Genomic DNA, 22,197 nt, shown 5'->3' on the forward strand with positions numbered 1-22,197 from the left:
CACTGTTGCAGGTTTTCTTGCAACTGCTGTTGTCTCTCTTCTTGTTTCTTTTCTTTTTCCTCCAACAACTGCTGTAATCTCTCTTTTTGTTTACTTTCTCGTTCGAGGTGGCACTGTTGCAGGTTTTCTTGCAACTGCTGTTGTCTCTCTTCTTGTTTCTTTTCTTTTTCCTCCAACAACTGCTGTAATCTCTCTTTTTGTTTATTTTCTCGTTCGAGCTGCCACTGTTGCAGGTTTTCTTGCAACTGCTGTTGTCTCTCTTCTTGTTTCTTTTCTTTTTCCTCCAACAACTGCTGTAATCTCTCTTTTTGTTTATTTTGCTGTTCCAGCTGCCACTGTTGCAGGTTTTCTTGCAACCGCTGTTGTCTCTCTTCTTGTTTCTTTTCTCGTTCTTCTTGTTTCTTTTCTTGTTTAATTTGTTGTTCCAGCTGCCACTGTTGCAGGTTTTCTTGCAACTGCTGTTGTCTCTCTTCTTGTTTCTTTTGCTGTTATTGTATTGTTGCCATCAAGTCTGCTAAGCTGTAGTTTGATTTTCCGCCTCTCGTTTCCCTCTTCTTCTTCTTTTTATTTTTATTTTCTGTCCCACTCTCTGATTTGTTACGCCTCCAGTCGTTAGTTAATTCTCCGTAAAAATTATTTCCGAAGAAACTTTATTGATACAAGCCTTTTCTTAAATAAAACTGGTTTATTCTTTCTGAATACAACTTTGCAGTACACTTAATTTCCACAGTCGCGCTATAACAACGCTATAATTCACAACGACTCAACAATATTCTCTCTCTGTCAGCAGTTCAATTACACAGCATTACATTGTTGCCGTCACTTCTTGGCCGTCTTATATAAAAGAATACCGTACATCTAGTAGCCTCCCGAGGATTCACGAAGCTTCGAGAATATGATGTGTTACTAGCGTCAAGTGACCTCCGCTGTAGTAACATTATTCAGGAGAGCTATCGGATAGCTGCAATATAAAACCTACTTAACTGAGTTGATGTTAATGAGAATAATGAGACAAAGTGTTGAATGATAGCTTTCTCTGTATGATCTCTCAGGTTAAGATCATCTACCAGACTGCTAAGTCCAAGGTTTCAGAGAACCTGTTCTTTACCCAATGCAAGATGTACTACCATGTGTTTGGTCATTCTCATTGCACATAGTTGGGGCTGTAACCTTTAGATATCACCTGAACACTGATGAAAGACACTGCAGTCGACATTAAAAACAAGGGCATATATTTGGAACAAAGAATAAATTCAAATCGACATTATAATGCTACAAGAAGGAAACGTAGTATATTCAAATACAGTTTCTCACTTACCTGCCTCAAATTTGACCCAAACTAACAAATGACTTCACAATTTTTTTTTCAATGAGGTATTAACAGTAGGATTAGTAATGACTAGCATAAACATCAGTTTAGGCTAGTATATATATAAAATAGCAATACACCTTTAACACTGAATCTACATATAGTACAAAAATGAAGAATTTAGTAAAGAAATAATGCATAATATAAAACACATTAACAAAGATGCTGTCGGGAATATACTTTTTAATAGTAGTAGTAGTATATATATATAGTAATGTAAATATATGGGTGTGTTAGGCTAAAGATTCTTCTACTGTAGTTGTCTGACTTGTTGGCGATAAATTCGACAATAAACGAACAGCACGCAATCCATTTGTTTTTAAAGTACTATATATATTCGAAACAAGTTAAGCGTATATACAAAAATAAGGAGATCACATTTGTATCATAAACACTATACAGTTCTCTTCTTATTGTCAAAAGTCCACTTAGGTCAATTCAATTGCTTTATATTTCAGTTGACAAGCTGAGCTGTTTTCTTCTCTATTTTTATCGCAGTAGTATCCGTTTATATTTCAGTTATGCTGTCGCGTGAGTACCGCAGTTGTATCCTAAACTTCTAATAATCCGTCTGCTCTTCGTACTTCCTATAATTGTCTGTCTTTTGTCAAAGACCACATGGGTGGGTTCATTTTGTTTAGAACACCTTTTGATGAGACAAATTATTCTCCTTATCTCTATCAAACTGTTAATCTCACTCTAACATATCAACTGTTAAGCCATTCACTCATAGGATGGTTAACTTTAGATTTTTAACTTTTCTTTGAACGAACTTCTCTTTCACGTGACTTTGCTTTTACTCTCCTTTCACTTGCCTGGTCGCAGCTATTTATACCTCTGTCACTTAAGCCTTCTAGAGATCTAAATAGCCTCGTCATCAATGAATTACAAACACAAAATTAATTAACTAATAATACTACATACACTAAACAATCTTCTATATCTAAGAGATGCCAGTACATACACACACACATATATATATGTATATATAATATATCCAATCAAACTGAACCCAACACAACCCTTTTTAAGTCAACAACAAAATCCTTTAATGCAACTCTTGACAATTGAAATAAGTCTCTTACATTAATTAAACAAAAAGCATAGAATTAACATACAAAATAAACCCTTTACTAATTTAATACACTATAAAAGTTCAAAAGTATTTCTGTCATCACAACAGTCAGAAATTAAGTCAACTTTTAGCATTACAAATACTATACCAAATTTACAATATGTAATGAAACACTAAAACTTAGTCCTCTAATGATAATACAATTTAAATTGCACTGTTAGATATACACCACTGTTTTAATTTAAGTATAGGGGGAATGTTAAATAGTTATTTTTAGAAGCAATAGTTTATTGCAGTTTTGTTTAAGTAACTGTGCCAATCATATAATGCATAGTTCAATTGTTCGTAAATTGGAGATTTTTGTATTATTGCATCATGTTAGGAGAACCTTTTAAGTTTTTCTCGAGATATTACATTATAATATCTGTAGCGTGTAGAAAATTCTTGGCTTTAGTTGGGCTATTTATAAATATGCGTCCAAAATGTAGTTCATTGTTTGGTGCAGATAGCCTAGTTGCTTTACGCCAATAAACGCCAAACAACCAATCAACCAATCAAAATGTAGTTCAAAGTAAGACAAAGTTAGTGATAGATATAGGTAAATAAATATAAACTGTGTAAAAAGTGTATAATGGCGCTTTTTTCGTGAAATTATCGCAGATGTAATCTAATAACAGAGTATAGAAGAATAATATGTCTTGCCAGTTATGTTCCAATGTAATTGAACAAACCTGTCTGAACATTTGAGAAAAAGAGACAATTATTTAAAGCTCTGGATACAACTATGGTAACCAACAGTGTAACATAAGTGAAGTTATTTGTTTCGGGTAGAAATCATTCCTAGGATCTTCAGTGATACAAGTCCTTTCTTGATTAAACCAGTTTATTCTTCCTCGATACAAACTTTTAGTACACAGAAGTTCCACAATCAGTACGTTTCTCGTCACTTTAAACTTAACAACTTTTATAATACATGCTATAAATCACAGCGATTCACAATCTCGATAATTTCGTTCTCGGCTCACTAGCTCGAAACTAACAGAATCATAAATTATATGGAACTCAAAGTAACTACTGCTCTCTTTCATTCATTTGTCTCCCCACACTGGCTTTCCTCTGCCAGGCTTATATACTAACGAAGAGGGCATTTCCAAAATACTCGGACTATTCCGATCATATTGAGAAACATCACACATGCTACTAGCGCTAAACGCGCCAGCAGCGTCACGTGACTTCTGCTGTCGTAATATAACCGAACCGGCCTGTGTGGACTTTGACGAAAAAAGACGATTATTTAAAGCTCTGGGTTCAACTGTGATATTTACAACAGAGTAGAGTAGAATAATCTGTCTTGCCAATTGTGTTCTAAAGTACTTGAACAAACCTGAGTGGACTTTTGACAAAAAGAGACAATTATTTATAGCTCTGGATACAACTGTGGTAACCAACAGTGTAACATAAGTGAAATAATAATAACAGAGCAGAGAAGAATAATTCGTCTTGCAAATTGTTTTCTAAAGTAACTGAACCAAAAGAGACTATTATTTAAAGCTCTGGATACAAATGTGGTTCGTAACTGTGTAACGAACTTTACATACATTTGACTTGTTTTAATATATTATTTTAAAACAAGTGGATTGTGTGCTTTTATTTATTGTTGAAATTTATCACCAACAAGTCACAGACACCTATTGTAAAGCATATGTCCCACACATATGTAAAAGCCTGACATGCACAAACAAGCTCACCCAAGAGCAAGATAAAGAACCCAAGAATGACAATGGGTTCAGGTGCAGCTGATTGAAGCTGCCCAAATATGATGAATATAAAGACGACATGAATGCATTCCTGGAGAGGTATGAAAGATTTGCCCAAAATCTAAACAGGGACAAATACAATTTGGAAGTCCGTCTCAGCTCCCTTCTCACAGAAAAAGTACTAGAAGTGTATGCTGGGATAATGTCAGAAGATGCCATGGACTATGACAAGTTAAAAGTGGTCTTGTTAAAGTGCTAAGGACTTACCAAAGATGGTTTTCTTTGGAAGTTCAGAGAACGCAAACCTGATACTGGAGAAACCGTATTTCAGTTTGTGGCACACCTATGGTGATAATTTGTACGGTGGACTGACATGGCCAAGTGTGAAGATAGTTTTGAAGGACTGACATATCTGTGAATACATGAATAGTTTATGATCACGTGCTCCACTGACATCTCACTGTTTATAAAAGAGAAGCATCAAAACACGTGGACGAGATGATCAAGCTAGCAGAACAGTATATGGAAGCACATGGAGAGGATATAACTGGCTAGTCCAAAAATGACCAGTTAAAGTCGAAACCAAGGGTGGCTGACCAAAACCAGGAGCCACTAAAGCTGGCAAGAAGTTGATATACAAAGAGAGAAGAGATTTTATGTTTAGTATAAAGCCACAACAAGCCACAATAGAAATCTCAACAGAAAGCAAAGAGATGCTATACTTGTTATAAAATGGGACACACTGTGATAAAGTGCAAGTCTGTCACTGAGAAGCAGCCACAGAAATATCAACATAAAGCAGCTATAGCTACCTACAAAGATGGTGCTGGCAAAGAACAAGAAAGTGATGACTGTCACCATGGATGCTGCTGGTAGAAGAAACAGAATCACCAAAACGCATCAGACTCACAACATTAAGGAAGTGCTATCACAGTGATTAAACTGTGCTTGATTGATGGCCAGCTCAAGTTTGCAAATGGGTCAACAGTGTCAGTGGTGATCAGAGCATGTGACAAACACCGAGAGGTGCCAACAAACCACAACATGCATGTAGGTGAAGGCTATGTTGGGGATAAGAAAATGAAAGTCCTACAAGACACTGAGTGCAGCAGTGAGAACTAGTTTAGTATCTGATGGCCAGATGATTGACCAGGTACATCTCTGTGTGTGTACTGATTGATGGGAAACTTTGAGACCATGTGTATGAAGGCACCCATCAATGACTTGATGATTGGAAATATACCAGGCAGTAGAAATTTGGAGGAACCAGACAGAAAGAAAAGTGAATAACCATATACAGTCAGCACAAAAGCTCAGGAAAACAAAATTCAAGCAAGACATCAAGCCCTAGCAACTCTTGAAAGGTGACATCCCCAATGTAGGTTTATGAGAACTGAAGGAAGCACAGAAAAAATATCATTCACTGCAAAATCTCTGGGACAGTGACCAGGAGAAAGTAAGCACAAGACAAAGAGCCTTACAGAATCACCTGCGACTTTCATTGGCCAGGGGTCATCAGTAATCTGACCAGACTCTACAGGTCTTATGACTTATGACAAAGGACAGTACTTGGAGGGAAGGTAGCCAAGGTGTCATTGGGTGAGATGCCTTAGAAGGGCTGTTCAGCAGAATAGCAATAGACTTAATTGGACCACTAGTACCTGTATCTGACAACTTGAAAGTCTGTCTCAGTAGTCGACTATGCAGCATGTTACCCAGATGCCCGACCATTGCCGAAGATAGAGATGGAGAGGATAGCAGAAGCCCTCCTGGAAGTGTTCTGCAGAGTAGGCTTTCTGAAAGAAGTCTTGAGTGATAGAGGGACCAAGTTTACCTCAGAATAGATGCAAGAGGTGTGCAGACTCATCAGCACTAGGCAGCCCCTGACCACCTCATACAACCCTAGATGTAATGGGCTTTGTGAGAGAGTCAACAGACTATTAAAGAGCATGCTGAAAACGATATACCAGGAGAAACCACTTGACTAGGACAGATACCTGCAGGCAGTATTATTTGCTTAATGACAAGTCCTACAAGCAAGTACAAAATTTTCACCCTTTGAGTTACTGTATGTGTTGGATATACAAGACTGTTTAGCATAAGTGTTACTATTTAGTTTATTTGGTGAATAAATATTTAATTTACTTTTCATGACAAGGGAATTAAAATTAACTATTTTAAATGCGGTAGTTATGACATGTTTTGTTGCATAATTTGTATGAGTCATACGTTGTGTTTGCAATTACGTTGTTGTCAAGGCTTTACTAATATTGTTGACGTCACATTACTCGAACCTTCCTTATTTTTCTCGTTACCTTAACTGAGTATTGTTAAATCAGCGCTGTTCTCGTACTTTACAAAAAGTTCGAGGCTTTCGTGATCAACATATAAACATAGGCGACCAAGTGAGTAAAAGTTAAGAACTAAAGAAGTACAAAGTAAAGTGAAGACAAGTGCAGTTCAGTCAGAAAATTAGTTAGCAAAAGAAAACATGAAATTAGCTGGCATGTCAGTGATTAGCCATAACGGGCAATATTTTATATTGAGTTTCACAGTTTAATAAAAATAATAAGAATAGTTTGTTTTGTCAAAGGGTGTTCTAAAGTAATTGAACCCGTCTTTGTGAACTTTGACGAAAAGGAGACAATTATTTGAAGTTTATGATATAATTGTGATAAACCATGGGGTAATGTAAGTGAATTATTTACTGATAAGAGTAGAAAAAATAATTCGTCGTGTCAGTTGGATTCTTAAGTAACTGAATCAGTCTGAGTAGACCTTTGACAAGAAAAGATAATTGTTTAGGGTTTTAGATATAACTATGATATCCTATAACGTAAATAAATTTTGTACATAGTTTGACTTGTTTTGAACACATTGTTTTAAAACAATTTTAAAATTGCGCGCTATCGTTTATTGTCGAATTTATTACCAACAAGTCACAGACACCTACTGTAGAAGAATCATTAGCGCACTCATATTTAAAACCCTGACAGTATGGAAGAACAGTACGAGGTTCAATGCAGATATTGAAAGACCTATGGACAGGAGAAGAAGAGTCAGAAGTGAGGAACACATATCAATACATGTTAGACCTCAGAAACCGACTGGAGGAGACCTGTCAACTCGCTCGAGAAAGTTTGTTTGTAGCCCAAGGCAGTCAGAAGCACTTCTGTGACAAGAAGGCCAAGTATGTACATTTCAAAGCCAGACAGAATATCTTGTTTCTGCTACCCATAGACAACAACAAACTCACGTTACAGTGGAAAGAACCTTTTGAGCTGCAGAAAGTCCTCAACAGAATGGACTATAAAGTGAAAGTGAATGGGAAGACCAGGATCAACCACACCAATCTGTTGAAGGGATACTTCGAGAGGTAAGAATACCCAACAAATGTAGCTATTGAAGCACAGATGGATACTGCAGGTGTGGTTTTCATAGATGCAGAACATGAAGATAGAAATTTTGTCATAGAAGATGAAGACCTATTAGACATAAGACTGCTGGGTGGAAATGAGACATACAAAGAATTCAACATCAGTGAAGAACTGATTAGCAGGCAGAAGAAAGAGATACAAAATTTACTGTGCCAGGACAAAGATGTTCTTACAGATAAACCAGACAAGTCAGACCTCGTGCAACACAAGATGAAGCTGACAATCAAGGACCCAGTCAAGGTGAAGCCCTACCAGATGCCCTATGGCATGAGGGCTGATCAAGCAAGAAGTTGAGGCAATGATAGAAGCTGGAACCAGCCTACTGTTCATCAGTAGTAATCGTGGAGAGAGAGGAGGCTCAAACCTCTACTGAATAGGTTTCTGGAAGCTAAACATCGTGACGAAGTTCATCTCTGAACCTATGGGCAACCCAGGGGCTATCATGGCAAAATTAGATGGGGCCAAGTTTTTTTCCAAGATCGACCTAAGTAAAGGCTACTGGCAGATCCTGATGGAGATAGGATCTAAAGAGAAGACAGCCTTTGTGACAGCATATGGATGCTACCAGTTCAAGAGGATGCTGTTTGGATTATTTAACTCAGCAGTGACATTCAACTGCATGATGAGAAAGATGTTGCACAAAACCACCAACATCAAATATTATGTAGACAACATTCTGACCCACACAGCCAGATGGGAAGACTACCTTAAGAAACTCAGAGAGCTATTCAGACAAGTGAGGACAGCAGGTCTGATCATCAGACCATCCAAGTGCTACATTGGCTATTCTGTGTTGGACTGTGTTGTGAACAAGGTGATCGACCAACAATAGTCACGGAAAAGGAGAAGCTAACCCACACAAAAGACGTACCAGTTCTGACGACCAAGCAGCAAGTCAGATCATTCTTAGGGTTAGCAGGATACCATAAGAAGTTCATCCCAAACTCTGTTGAAGTCAATGCACTACTGATTGAACTAAACAAGAAAGGCCAAACCAACAACATGAAGTGGAAATAACCACAACAGTTGGCATTACAGAAGTTAAAGAACATGTTATGAAGCTCACTAATCGTTAAAATGCCAAACTTCAACAGATCGTTCATCATTCAGGCTGATGTATCAGACATTGGAATTGAAGCTGTACTTCTGCAAGAACATGAAGATGGACTATTTATAGTAATGCACATCAGGAAAAAGATGTTTAATAGTGAGAAGAACTACTCGATGGTTGTCTGGCCATCATCTTTGCCATCTCGAAATTCCAGAACTACCTCTGTGGGAAGGGGTTCTTCATTCAGACAGACCATCAGCCACTTACATACATCCAGAGGTACAAAACTGACAGTGTGAGAACTAGAGGTTCTGCATTGAAACCATCAAGGGGACTGCAAATGCTGGTGCAGACAGTATGGGTAGACTTTGTGCATGAATTGAAAACAATCTTTGTATATGTTATATAAAATATTGTAAATATTTTTCTTGAAGAGGGGCTTATTCTTAGATATACACAACTGTTTTAATTTACGTGTAGTGCGAATGTTAAATTTAGCTATTTTTAGAAGCAATAATTTATTGCAGGTTTGTGTACATTACTGTGCTAATCATACCTTGTTGTATTATTGCAAGTGACAGTGTGAGAACTAAAGGTTATGCATTGAACCCGTGATCCTCCACACATATGTAAAAGCCTGGCATGCACAAATACCCTTTACAGTATTTAACATTATATGAGAGTTTAAAGTGCATAGTGCAAACTGGAGTGTTCTCTTTTACCAACCAATAGAGGGATTGACCATCACATATGTGTGGGACAGATTCTTTACAGTAGGTGTCTGTGACTTGTTGGTAATAAATTTCAACAATAAACAAACAGCACGCAGTTCACTTGCTTTAAAATAATATATTAAGACAAGTAAAATGTACATACTAATGTTTATTACACATTTAATTACCAGAGTTGTATCCAGAGCTTTAGATAATCGTCTCCTTTCATCAGTCCACACAGGCTGGGTCAGTTACTTTAGAACACAATTGGCAAAAAATATTCCTCTTTGCTCTGTTATTACAATACATTCTGTGATAATTTCACTTATGTTACACCGTTGGGGACCACATTGTATCCAGAGCTTTAGATAATTGTCTCTTTTCATCAAAAGCCAGACAGGTTTATCCAGTTACTTTAGAACAAAATTGACAAGATGAAGTGCCAAAATACTTCGTTTTGAATTTCGTGCAAAGCTACACGAGGGTTATCTGCGCTAGCTGTCCATAATTTAGCAGTGTAATACTAGAGGGAAGGCAGCTAGTCATCACCACCCACCGCCAACTCTTGGGCTACTCTTTTACCAACGAATAGTGGGATTGACTGTCACATTATAACGTTCCCACGGCTGAGAGGGCGAGCATGTTTGGTCGGACGGGGATTCGAACCCGCGACCCTCAGATTGTGAGTCGAGCACCATAGCTACCTGGCCATGCCGGGCCCTCTGAAGAACTAATGCACTGTAATGATAATAGTTCTGTTCGTTTGTGTAATGGTAGTGTCACCACCTGACTTGTCATTCTCTCACAATATTTGTTGCCTGTGATATACAGACATTCTTCACTCAGTCAACAATGTATGTTGCAGTCATTGATCCTTTCAACATGGACGTACAGCAACATCAGGCACTGTAGATATCTACTATATAGAACAAAGACAACAAGAACAAGTGTTGTATATACAAGACTGTTCAGTTTAAGATATATTATTTAGTTTACTTAGGGATTTAATGTCTAATGGTTATTTATTTTTCATAACAAGAGTGTTAAAAGTTAAATATTTTAAAAGCAACAGTTATGACAAGTTTTATTACATAACACTGTACGAGTCATACCTTGTGTTTTTAGTTTAATTGTTATACTAGGCTTTTGTAATATTGTTGATGTCATCTTACTCAAAGCTTCTAAGTTTCTCATTATGTGTAATATTGTTGTTACTAAAGGACTAGATATTTTAAAATTTTTCTGTCACCTCTTTTAAATACCTGCAGATACATAAAGTAAATATGTTAGTGAAAGTGAAAGCTTGTATTGTAATAACAGAGATAGAGGAGAACAATTTGTCTCATCAAAGGATGTTCCAAAGTAAAGTAAAGTGAGGAATGGTAGGTGAGAATGCAAAGGTTTCTACACAATCAAGCTGACTGAAGTTACGCAACACTAACCAACACCATTACGAATTACAAAGTTTCACCATGAAGGTGTTATTTTCTGCTTCCCTCTGATACACTTCCAGCCTGCATTTTATGTTTGAATACTGTATCTAGTAATGAAACAATATTAAGAGAATATTCAGTAAAACTTGTTTATTAAAAATATTTCAATCTGCATAACAGAAAACATTCCTAACAACCAAATAAAACACCGGTTATACTTAATGTATATATATATTTGTTATGATATGTAAGCCACTGTCTGTGAAATTCATTTGCTGCTGATAAATTCACCTATTCATTGGAACTCAGTCCAGTCAAAATATCTTCTGAGCTACTATATATGAGAAACAACAGATAAAACTGCGTTCTTTAAAACCCTAGACAAAACTGTTTTATTATAGTCTGGGTCTCATGGTTATTTGTATCTCTTCCGTGAAAAGTATTTCACTGCCAAATATTTCAATGTCAAAATTGAACTTTATTTTATTAGCATTAATACAAAATGCAGATCAAATGATTTGTTTCCATGCTTTTCTGTAATTGATTCATTTGTGTTCTAAAACACTCATGAATGTTTCTGTGTAATGTTCATACACACCTGTGGTATCATGTGTATATTTACATTTATATACCTATACAGTCACTTCATTTTGGCAAGTACTCTAGTAGTTTACATAGATTACCTCTGGTTTCCATGTGAATCATTTGTTAATGCTTGGTTTGCCCTTTTAAGTTTAAGTTTAAGTGATGTTATTGTCACCTAGGGGCCATCAGAATCAAAATAAACATAACTGTTTTCTCTTGTATAGATTAATAAATATGAATTTATACTCTTATCCATTTTTTGTTAAAAACGTTTAAACTGTGGAGTAGTTTAATAGATGATGTTATAATTGTTGTTAATTGAATACTTTTGTTTTAATCAAACATCATAATTTTATTTTATTAAAAAATTTTAAATCCACCAGAAGCAAAGAAAGCCCATGTCATGCATTAGAAAGATTAAGTCTAGATCAGAAAAGTTTAACTGTTGAAGAAAGACGTTTTTTACAAGGAGTCCAAGATCAAGATGTTGAAAGGGTTCGGAACATGTTAGAGGTAAGCCTGTTTATGTAAAAATAGTATCTGAATCAAACATCAGATCATTTGACTTAAAAAACATTTTAATTGAAACTTATTATGGTGTTGTTGATGAAACTGATGATTGACAGTTTTTCATTTGATGGTTGCAAGTTTTAAATAGCCTGTTAAATAGCTGTTTTTCGTTGGACATTTCTAGATTACAAACATCGAGCTATGTAACAAAGTTTGTGTGTTTTTATGCTTTAAATATCACTTAAGCAGCAGATATATTGACTTGATATTTGTTTGTTTTCATTACCAGTTTAACAGTTTAAAGTTTAAAGGTTGTTAATTTGGATATCCACTTAAGTAGTAGTATTTGGTTTGATTTTGTAATTTGAAGGTGTCTCACTAAATTGCAGTTTTTGCATTGGTGTTTATATGCTTTTAATATGCATTTATGTTTCTATTTTGGTGTAATATTTGAGGACTTTCAGGACTTAGTTAAACAATTGCTTTTTGGGTTGATGTTCCAAGTTTTAATATTTGATTTAGTTGCAGTTTTTGTATTTGCATATTGTTAAATATCTAGTTAAGCAACAGTTTTGGATTAGGTACTAGGTTAAGCAGCAATTTTAGTGTGATGTTTGTGAGTTCCAAAACACGTATATCTCCCTCTGCAGATATTAATAGCTATTTCTTGATTTTCATCTTTGTTATCTAACGTTATGTTCGTTCGTTCGTTTTGGGCAGTTATTCTGATTTAAAAATAATTATTTCCGAATAAATAATTACTAATCAGGGGTGCTCGAAGATTAAGCAATCCTCCTTCACCCAGCGCATGGCCGAGGAATATGGGCTTAAATTGAGAAACAAGAAATTAATGCAGATAAGCTATGTACATTTAAAAAGGTAAACGTAAAAGTAAAAAGTAGAAAGTAAAGAGTGAAGAGCAGAGTAAACTGAACTAAACGGCCGATATAGGACAGATGGTCCATCAGGGCGGTGGAGATCTATAAATCCTATGCCAAGAATTTAATGTGAGGGGAAATGGGAGTACCCCAAGAAAACCCACTTGCATTGGTAACGACCAATCCGTTACCAGTGCCCGATTAGCAAGAAGAAGTAAGTAGGGAAGGAAAAGTGAAGCCCGGTGCTGGGGGTTGATTAACTTTTGAATGAGTTGTGGATTCTCCTGATGCTCCCCATGGTTTTATTGGGGTACTGGTTCCGGTTATGGGATGTTTTTAAAGGCGTGAAGTCCTCGGTGTCGCTGGTGAGTGGGTGGAAGGCACAGAAAGGTTCGTTGGGTAGGAAGAGGTCTGGAGAGGTGTCAATTACTAGAGCATTTAGTGAGATTGACGACGATGATGTAGAAAGTGGCACGGGGCTGAGAGGCGGGTTGCTGGTTTGCTGATAAGCGTCGTTGGTTATTGGAAAGACTTGCGGCTAGGCGCCTTTTTTTCTCTTTGTAGTAGTGGTTTGGGTTGACATGTCTTGTGATTCAGGAGTGGGTGAAGTTTGAGTAGCCTGGTCAATTGTAATAGGATGGGCGGTAGAGTACTGGTTGGGGGTGGTTTTCTTTTGGGTGTTGTGGAACGTGGGCTTGGGGGGTGGGTTAGGAAAGGTAGTGGGTGGGTGAGGCTTACAGTATGGTTTTTCTACTTTGAAGTGATGGTAATCAAGATAGCAGCCATGGGCGAGGATGGAGTCTGCGGTTATCTTGGAAGTTGTGACAACTTTCAGGAAAGTGGAGGGTGAACCTGTTTTCTTTGATGGGATATGGTGGACTGCGTGGATCGTAGAGTTGGTTGTAGTTTCGAGGGCTTGATGAATTTCCTCTGGCGTAAAGGATAAATGGACATTTCTGAGAAATATTTCGTGGAGACTGGCATTGCTTTTAACGGGGTTGGAAAGTGACGGGAGGGTTTGAAGACCAATGGTGGCGAAGGTAGCGGAAGTAACGTTATGTTGGTTGCAAAACTTTACGCCGGCCGTCACACGCCCTCTATGCAGGTACTGTATATAAGCACTGTATGCAGACAACAAAATCACTGTCCCTAGCCATATAGGAATCCAGGGAAATGAGATAGTTGATCATCTTGCCAAGAATGCGTTAGCATATCCTGGGGTCACAAACGTTTCTATTGAACTTGGTGACCTCTAAGGCCAAGTTTATCAATTCATTTTAGATTCCTGGCAGCGTAGATGGAATTCTGTGCAACATTCCAATATCTACAAGAAAATTGTTCCTGTTGTTTCTTCTCACATTAAGTATGAATGTACGAACAGACATCAAGAAGTTATTATTACACGCCTCCGGTTTAATTGCACAGGTCTAAATGGACATCTGTACCAAATAAAAGTACACCCAAATGGTGAATGCAGCCATTGTTCAAATTTTGAAGACCCAGAACACGCTTTCATGGAATGTACATTTTACCAAAGAGATCTAGCAGCCATAAAACAACAGATGGGTAACATAAAAGTCCCTTTTACCTACCTCTCTCTATTAACTACGAATTGTCTCTATCCCGAAACATATAACTTCGTTATAACAAAAACATAAACACCTAATGTCCTTTTCTTTTTACTAATAGGGCTACTTCTTTTATCCTTGTCTCCAACGGCTGGAGTCGCCCCCAGTCGAGAAGAAGTAACTGTGTAAACTTTTTCCATATGTATTCTTCCAGTAACATGACATTGTAGGACTTTTAGTGTAACACAATTAACTACAACAAAAAACAAAAAGTATAATAAAAAAATTGTGTATATGTAACAACTAACTTCTCCTTCATGCTAAATGGCAGTGATGAAGGTATCTAGTTCAACTAAATCAAATCAGGGAATTTGGGGGCATATCATCTGCTGATGGCACCCCCATAACTCGCAAATAAAAAAAAAAATCACTTTTTCTCGACAAAGCGCGAGCATTCAGATTAACATTTTGTGATTCACATTTCCTTAGTTTTTGTTTTCTAATAATTGGGAATTCTTTGTTTTGTTATCTAGAGATACCTTTCGTTGATTTTGTTTTTCCTACAAATATATTACGAAAACAAAATGGACATGAAATCCTGTGTAACGGTTTCAAGCAGGGAGGCTACTCATCCTTTGTTATCTAGTAGTGGTCAGTAGTCGGGGGGGGGGGGCACTCTCCGTGGAAGCTATCCTTGACCTGATTCGGGGTGAGATCGAGTCCTTCATGCGGCCCAGGAAATATCTCTCCGTGAGGTGCTGATTTGAACTTTCATTCTGAAATGGGATATTCTGGGGAGAATTTAGACTTCCTGTTTCCTGCTCTTTCTTTCACTAGAGCTTCCTCTCCGGAGGACTCGTCTGATCAGCCACCTCTGCAGTTAGTTACACGTGTTTATGAAGTTTTGGAGATGTAACCAGTTGCTTTTGAGTCTACCCTGCTTTATCTGATCGTTCTCAAGGGGATTACTTAGTTTCCTCCTCCTGATATTGCTGTGCATGCATGGAGGTTTGCAACACAATTACGTGAGGGTGTCGGTATGCCTCCTCCCTCGTTTATCTGAACAATATGTTTTGGCGTATCATCGTCAGGATAATATATATTTGGACACTCAATGGTTGGATCTATGGGGTGTCAGGTATAAACCTGTTATCTCTTAACAGGTCGCAATTTTCGCGGTCTTCCTACTGTTTTAAGATACTTCTCTTCCTTATAACTTTTGTCTGAAGCATATCACCGATCGCCTTAACGATTTAATGACGAACTGGGCCATTTACTGGTCACTATTATGACATGTTTGTCCTCTTCAGGACTTGCCTTAGTGTCTTGGTTGGTCTCTTGCTGGGGCTTGTTGAGTCTTGAAGATTTTTGGAGGCTATTCACTTACCTTTTTCTGCCCTTCGAGATTTACGGGAAGCGTCTTTTCTTCGGCCTTATTTATTTGTTGTAATTCCAGAATCTGTAGAAGTCAGAGTTGATACAGCATGTTTGCAGTCTTCTTTATAATCTTTGGCTGTTCGACCCAATTGTACTTCCACTTGCACGTTCATCCCCTTGTGTCTCAAGGCCCCTCCTTCCACTCCTCGTTCTATTGGTTCCCTTAATTGTTTCCGTCCTTCTTCTCGGGAGATACTTTGCAAATCTGTAGGTGGACTTCTCCCGACACGTTTATATTTCATTATCTTCACGATCTGGCAGTTTCCTCTTTGAAGGAACCTCGTCAGCCCCACTGTGGCTGTGTTGACTACCTCTACTAGATTTTAATAGGGGGGTCAGTAACGTGTTATCTGACTTACAGTTATTCTTTCTTTCTCTTCTAGGGTCTCTATTGATTTTTTGCACTTGCAAGTGTTGCCCAGTCGGGTATCCTTGTATTTAAATTCAGCATTAGCAACCTTTATATCGGTTCCTGGTTGCAATTAGCTCCCTCGAGATGAGGAGATTCCATAAGACCATCTGGATGCAATTCTGAATGATGATATCATATTACAATATTTCTAATGGACCACTACTCATGAACTATCATGAGTAAAGCTAGAGGGGATTTTGCCAGGCCCTGCTGATCTTAGAGCTGAATCAGTCGAGATAAGTTTGATTTTAAAAATTAAAGAACGTGGTTCACCTGTTGCACTGTCTCCAGAGGTCTGTTCATCAGGACTCTCCAACGCTTATGTCCCCCCTACTTCTACTAATGGAGCTCAGGAGTCCTTACTACACCAAGTTTCCAGTTGCTGGAGTGGTGAACAGAGGATTTACCTTTGGAGTGTTGAATTTTCTCTACTCTCTGAGAAGAGGGCAAAGTTGGAGACCCTCCTACCTGGGTCACTGGAAGTTTTTCCCAGATATAGGTAGGAGCAGGACCAACCTATGTGGGAGCCTATTCGTAAAACCAGTCCAGATTTGATGCTTAGCAATCCGGTAGGGATGCTTGGACCCTCTTATGAACACTGTCAGGTCTTATCGTGTTTAAGTAGGTAGTCCACTATCTCCTCGTAAATCCGAACGTGATGTGGTCTCATCTTTAGTCCTTGGTGGTACAGTGTTCCACATCCTTTCCTTAATTCCATGGGTAAGTGGAATTCTCCTTGCCCACTTGGTGGGGAAGTAAAGACAACAATTTGTAAATCCAGATGGGATGAGTTCTGGATTTTGGTGGAGTATGGCATATGATCCCGTCAATCCAGATCTAGGATGTTGCCTTTTGGGTTTCTTCAGGTTGATGTACGTTTGTTTGTAATTAAGCACAAAGCTACACTATGGGCTATCTGTGCTCTGCCCACCACGGGTATCGAATTATACCCGGATTATAGCGTTGTAAGTCCACAGACATACCGCTATGCCACTGGGGGCTCTTCAGGTTGATCAGAAGGATTGTCCATTTTGGTGTTGCTTTCTTTCTTTCATAAATCTAGTGGTTCGAAACGCATCATTCTGTGGTTACTGGTAGGGATCCTATCACAAAGATGTACATATCTGTGGTCCAAATGCCATGACCACCACTGTGGGATATGGGTACCATGACCCTTTAAATCAAACCAGAGTTGTGGAACCTCGGCTGTTTGATTGGGGCTGGACCATCATACTTATATTGTATTCCACCCTTTTCAATTTTCTGTAGTTCTGGGTAAAGAGCATACCTGTTCTGGATGTAGTGCGGTGTGACTCACTTGAATACCACTTCTCGTGGTGTGCATTTGTTCTCTCCAGATGCTTTCTGTATGATCTCTGTCCTCACTGGCCCTTCCACCTTTTCAGTATGGGATTCTAGCTATTAGTGTCAGCAGAGGTAAGTATGTTTTGGTTCACATTTTCCTAAACTGATGTATTACCAAACATACTTACCTCCGCTGATACTCTCCCTCCCTTCTTTCCCTAAGAGCCAGTGTTAGTGACTGGAATGTGGCAAGTCTCGAAAAAGTGATTTTATTGTATGCATACAGGGCTTATATACAGTACCTGCATAAAAGGCATGTCAGGGTCGGCGTAAAATTTTGCCAATTAGATATTGCTGAGGGCAGTCGAGTGGTATATATAAAGACTAGAGCAAGCAAACACAACGTTAGATGGCAAAAATGAAGATCGATAAATAGCTATTAGTGTCAGCAGAGGTAAGTATGTTTGGAAATACATTTTCAGTTTAGGAAAATGATAACTTTCAGTTAAGCAACAGTTTTTTAATTGGTGTTTGTAAGTTTTAAGTATGCAGTTTTGATGTATATATATTTAAGTATTCAGTTAACAGCAGTTTTTTTTATTTCATACTTGTAAGTTTTTTGGTATAGCAATTATGTTTTAAATATGTGTTTAAGCAACAACTTTTGTGTGGTAAGTCTTGGTTTTTCAATTTATTTGTAAGTTATAAGTTGGGATTATTTAAGGACAAGCCTAGCAAACAGTTACTTAATCTCTGCATTAATTAGTTTGGGGGACCTAGTTTGTGTAGTGATCAATTAGTGCAGGTGATATGAAAGAGTTATAATACAAATATACAGCTTGTTAATGAGGAAACAAAGGAATAACACAGTATTTGTTGCTGTACTATTGTGTTGTTATAGACTAGAAATGTAAAATAAATGAATTTAACTGTATATATAGATGAAGAAAATAAATAAAATAAAACGTTCAAGTAAAGACAGATGAAAGTACATTTTACTGAAGATAAAGTTACATCATATACAACCAATAGACATTAGTAGAAACAGGATTTTAAGAGGGGTCTCACTCTCTCCAGATCAGAAACGTTAACATGCAGTCACAGTTACCTTCTATCTGTAACTGATCAATCAGAAAAGTAGACCACAAGAACGAGGAAACATCTCTGCTCCATTTCACATTTGTAGAACATTCCCATATACACAAGGTAAAATAGGACTCTATATAAAACTATTCCATATGCCCAAGGTAAAATAGGACTCTATATAAAACTATTCCATATGCCCAAGGTAAAGTAGGACTCTACATAAAACTATTCCATATGCCCAAGGTAAAGTAGGACTCTATATATATATATAAAACGATTCCATATGCTCAAGTTAAAATAGGCAACTGTCTCATATACCCAAGGTAAAATAGGACAAAATACAATTATTCCATATACCCAACGTAAAATATGCAACTATTCTATATATCCATATATATCCAAAGAAAGTGAGACGCAATACAAGTGTTCCACATGCTCAAGGAAAAGAAAGTGGGACACAATACAAGTATTCCACATGCCTTAGGCAAAGACAGTGGGATGTGATACAAGTATTCCACATGCCCTTGGCAAAGAAAGTGGGATGCAATACAAGTATTCCACATGCCATTGGCGAAGACAATGGGATGAGATACAACTACTCCACATGCCCTAGGTGAAGAAAGTGAGACGTGATACAACTACTCCACATGCTCTAGGTAAAGAAAGTAGGACACAATTCAACTATTCCATTTGCCCAAGGTAAAAGAGGCAACTGTCTCGTATACCCAAGGTAAGGTATGACACAATACAACTATTCCATATACCCAACGTAAAGTAGGGCACATTCCCAAGACAAAGACAGTGGGACATGATACAAGTATTCCACATGCCCAAGGAAAAGACAGTGGGATGCAATACAAGTATTCCACAATACATCTATTCCATATACACAACGTAAGGAGGGACACAATACATCTATTCCATGTACCCATGGTAAAGTAGGACACAATATAACTATTCCACATACACTAGGTAAAGAAAGTGGAACATAGTACAAGTATGCCACATGCTCACGGCAAAGAAAGTGGACCACAATACAAGTTTGCCACATGCTCAAGGTAAAGAAATTGGGACACAATACAAGTATGCCACATGATCAAGGTAAAGAAATTGGGACATAATACAAGTATTCCACATACCAGAGGTTAAGAAAGTGGAACACAATGGAACTATTCCACATGTCCAAAGTAAAGATATTGGGGCACAATGGAACTAAGCTGCACACACAAGGTAAAGAAATTGGGACACAATTGTACTATTCCATATACACATGGTAAAAAGTCTGACATAATTCAACTATTTCATATGTCCAAGGTAAAAGAGGCAACTGTATCGTATAGCCAAGATAAAGTGGGACATAATTGAACTAATCCATATACTCAACGTAAAGTAGGACACAATACAACTATTCCTAATACCCAATGTAAAGTAGAGAACTATGTCGTATACCGAAGGTAAATTAATACACAATAGAACTATTCCATATTCCCAAGTTAAAATAGGTCACAATACAAGTGTTCCACATACGAAAGGAAAGTATTTTGGGATACAAAGAAGTATGCCTCATGCTCAAGGTAAAGAAAGGGGGACACAATGGAACTACTCCATATACACAAGGTAAAAAAGTGGGACACATTGGAACTATTCCATATACACAAGGTGAAGAAAGTGGAACACAATTCTACTATTCCATATGCCCAAGATAAAAGATGCAACTGTATTGTATACCCAAGGTACAGTGGGACAAAATAAAACTATTCCACATTCTTAAGGTAAAGATATTGGGACACAATAAAACTATTCCATAGGTAAAGAAAGTGGGACACAATACAAGTATGTTACCTACTCAAGGTAAAGAAAGTGGGACACAATACAAGTATTCCACATGCTCAAGGTAAAGAAATTGGGACAAAATAGAATTATTTCACATACACTAGGTAAAGAAAGTTCGACCCAATACAAGTATGCCACATGCTCAAAGCAAAGAAAGTTTAACACAATATAAATATGCCATATGCTCAAGGCAAAGAAAGTGGGACAAAATACAACTATTCTAGCACACAAGGTAAAGAAAGTGGGCCACAATTCAACTATTCCATATGCCCAAGGTAAAAGAGGCAACTGTATCGTATACCCAAGGTAAAGTGGAACATAATGGAACTATTCCTTATGCCCAACGTAAAGTAGACAACTGTCTCGTATATCCAAGGTAAAGTAATACACAATAAATCTATTCCATATTCCCAACTTAAAATAGGACAGAATACATCTATGCCATATACTCAAGGTAAAGAAAGTGCGACAAAATTGAACTATTCTGTACACAAAAATTAAAGAAAGTGGGGCACAATAGAATTATTCCACATACTCAAGGTAAAGAAAGTGGGACTCAACACAAGTATTCCACATACTCAAGGTAAAGAAAGTGTGACACAATAGAACTGTTCCACATACTCAAGGTAAAGAAAGTGGTTCACAATATAATTATTTCACATACACTAGATAAAGAAAGTTGGACCCAATACAAGTATGCCACATGTTCAAGGCAAAGAAAGTTTGACACAATATAATTATGCCATATGGTCAAGGCAAAGAAAGTGGGACACAATACAAGTATTCCACGTGCCTAAGGTAAAGAAAGTGGGACAAAATGGAATTATTCTGTACACACAAGGTAAAGAAAGTGGGACAAAATTGAATTATTCTGTACACAAGGTAAAGAAAGTGGGACACAATGGCACTATTCTGAACACACATGGTGAAGAAAGTGGGACACAACAGAACTGTTCTATACACACAAGGTAAAGAAAGTGGGAAACAATGGAACTATTCCATGTACACAAGGTAAAGAAAATTGGACAAATTCAACTATTACGTGAGCCCAAGGTAAAGAAAATGGGACAAATTCAAGTATTACATAAGCCGAAGGTAAAAAAGGCAACTGTCTCGAATACCCAAGGTAAAGTAAGCCGTAATACATCTATTCCACATACCCAAGGTAAAGTAGGACACATTTCATCTATTCCATATATCCAAGGTAAAGTAGGAAATAATACATCTATTCCATATATTCAAGATAAAGTAGGCCATAATACATCTATTTGATATATCAAAGGTAAAGTAGGACATAATACTACTTTTCCACATACTCAAGGTAAAGTAGGACATAATACTACTTTTTCAAATACCCAATGTAAAGTAGGACATATTATTTCTTTTCCACATACTCAAGGTAAAGAAATTGAAAAACAATACAAGTATGCCACATGCTCAAGGTAAAGAAAGTGGGACATAATATAAGTATGCCACATGCTCAAGATAAAGAAAGTAGGACATAATAGAAGTATGCCAAAAGCCCAAGGAAAAGAAAGTGGGGCACAGTGGAACTATTCCATGTACACATGGTAAAGAAAATGGGACAAATTCAACTATTACGTGAGCCCAAGGTAAAGAAAATGGGACAAATTCAAGTATTACGTAAGCCGAAGGTAAAAAAGGCAACTGTCTCGAATACCCAAGGTAAAGTAGGCCATAATACATCTATTTCATATACCCAAGGTAAAGTAGGACACATTTCATCT

At 37.4% G+C, this 22,197-nt stretch overlaps 1 protein-coding gene across 1 annotated transcript in view; it reads left to right on the top strand.

The window, feature by feature from the left end:
- The window catches only part of LOC106463404 (short transient receptor potential channel 3-like), a 107,656-nt gene that overhangs the window by 6,649 nt on the left and 78,810 nt on the right, over positions 1-22,197 (top strand). Inside the window, exon 2 of the mRNA XM_013923425.2 lies at positions 11,804-11,933. Within this exon, the coding sequence (XP_013778879.1) occupies positions 11,804-11,933 (130 nt within the window). The remainder of the gene's footprint in view (positions 1-11,803; positions 11,934-22,197) is intronic.

Source organism: Limulus polyphemus, unplaced genomic scaffold (genome assembly GCF_000517525.1).
Source record: "Limulus polyphemus unplaced genomic scaffold, Limulus_polyphemus-2.1.2 Scaffold1398, whole genome shotgun sequence".
Lineage (NCBI taxonomy): Eukaryota > Metazoa > Arthropoda > Merostomata > Xiphosura > Limulidae > Limulus > Limulus polyphemus.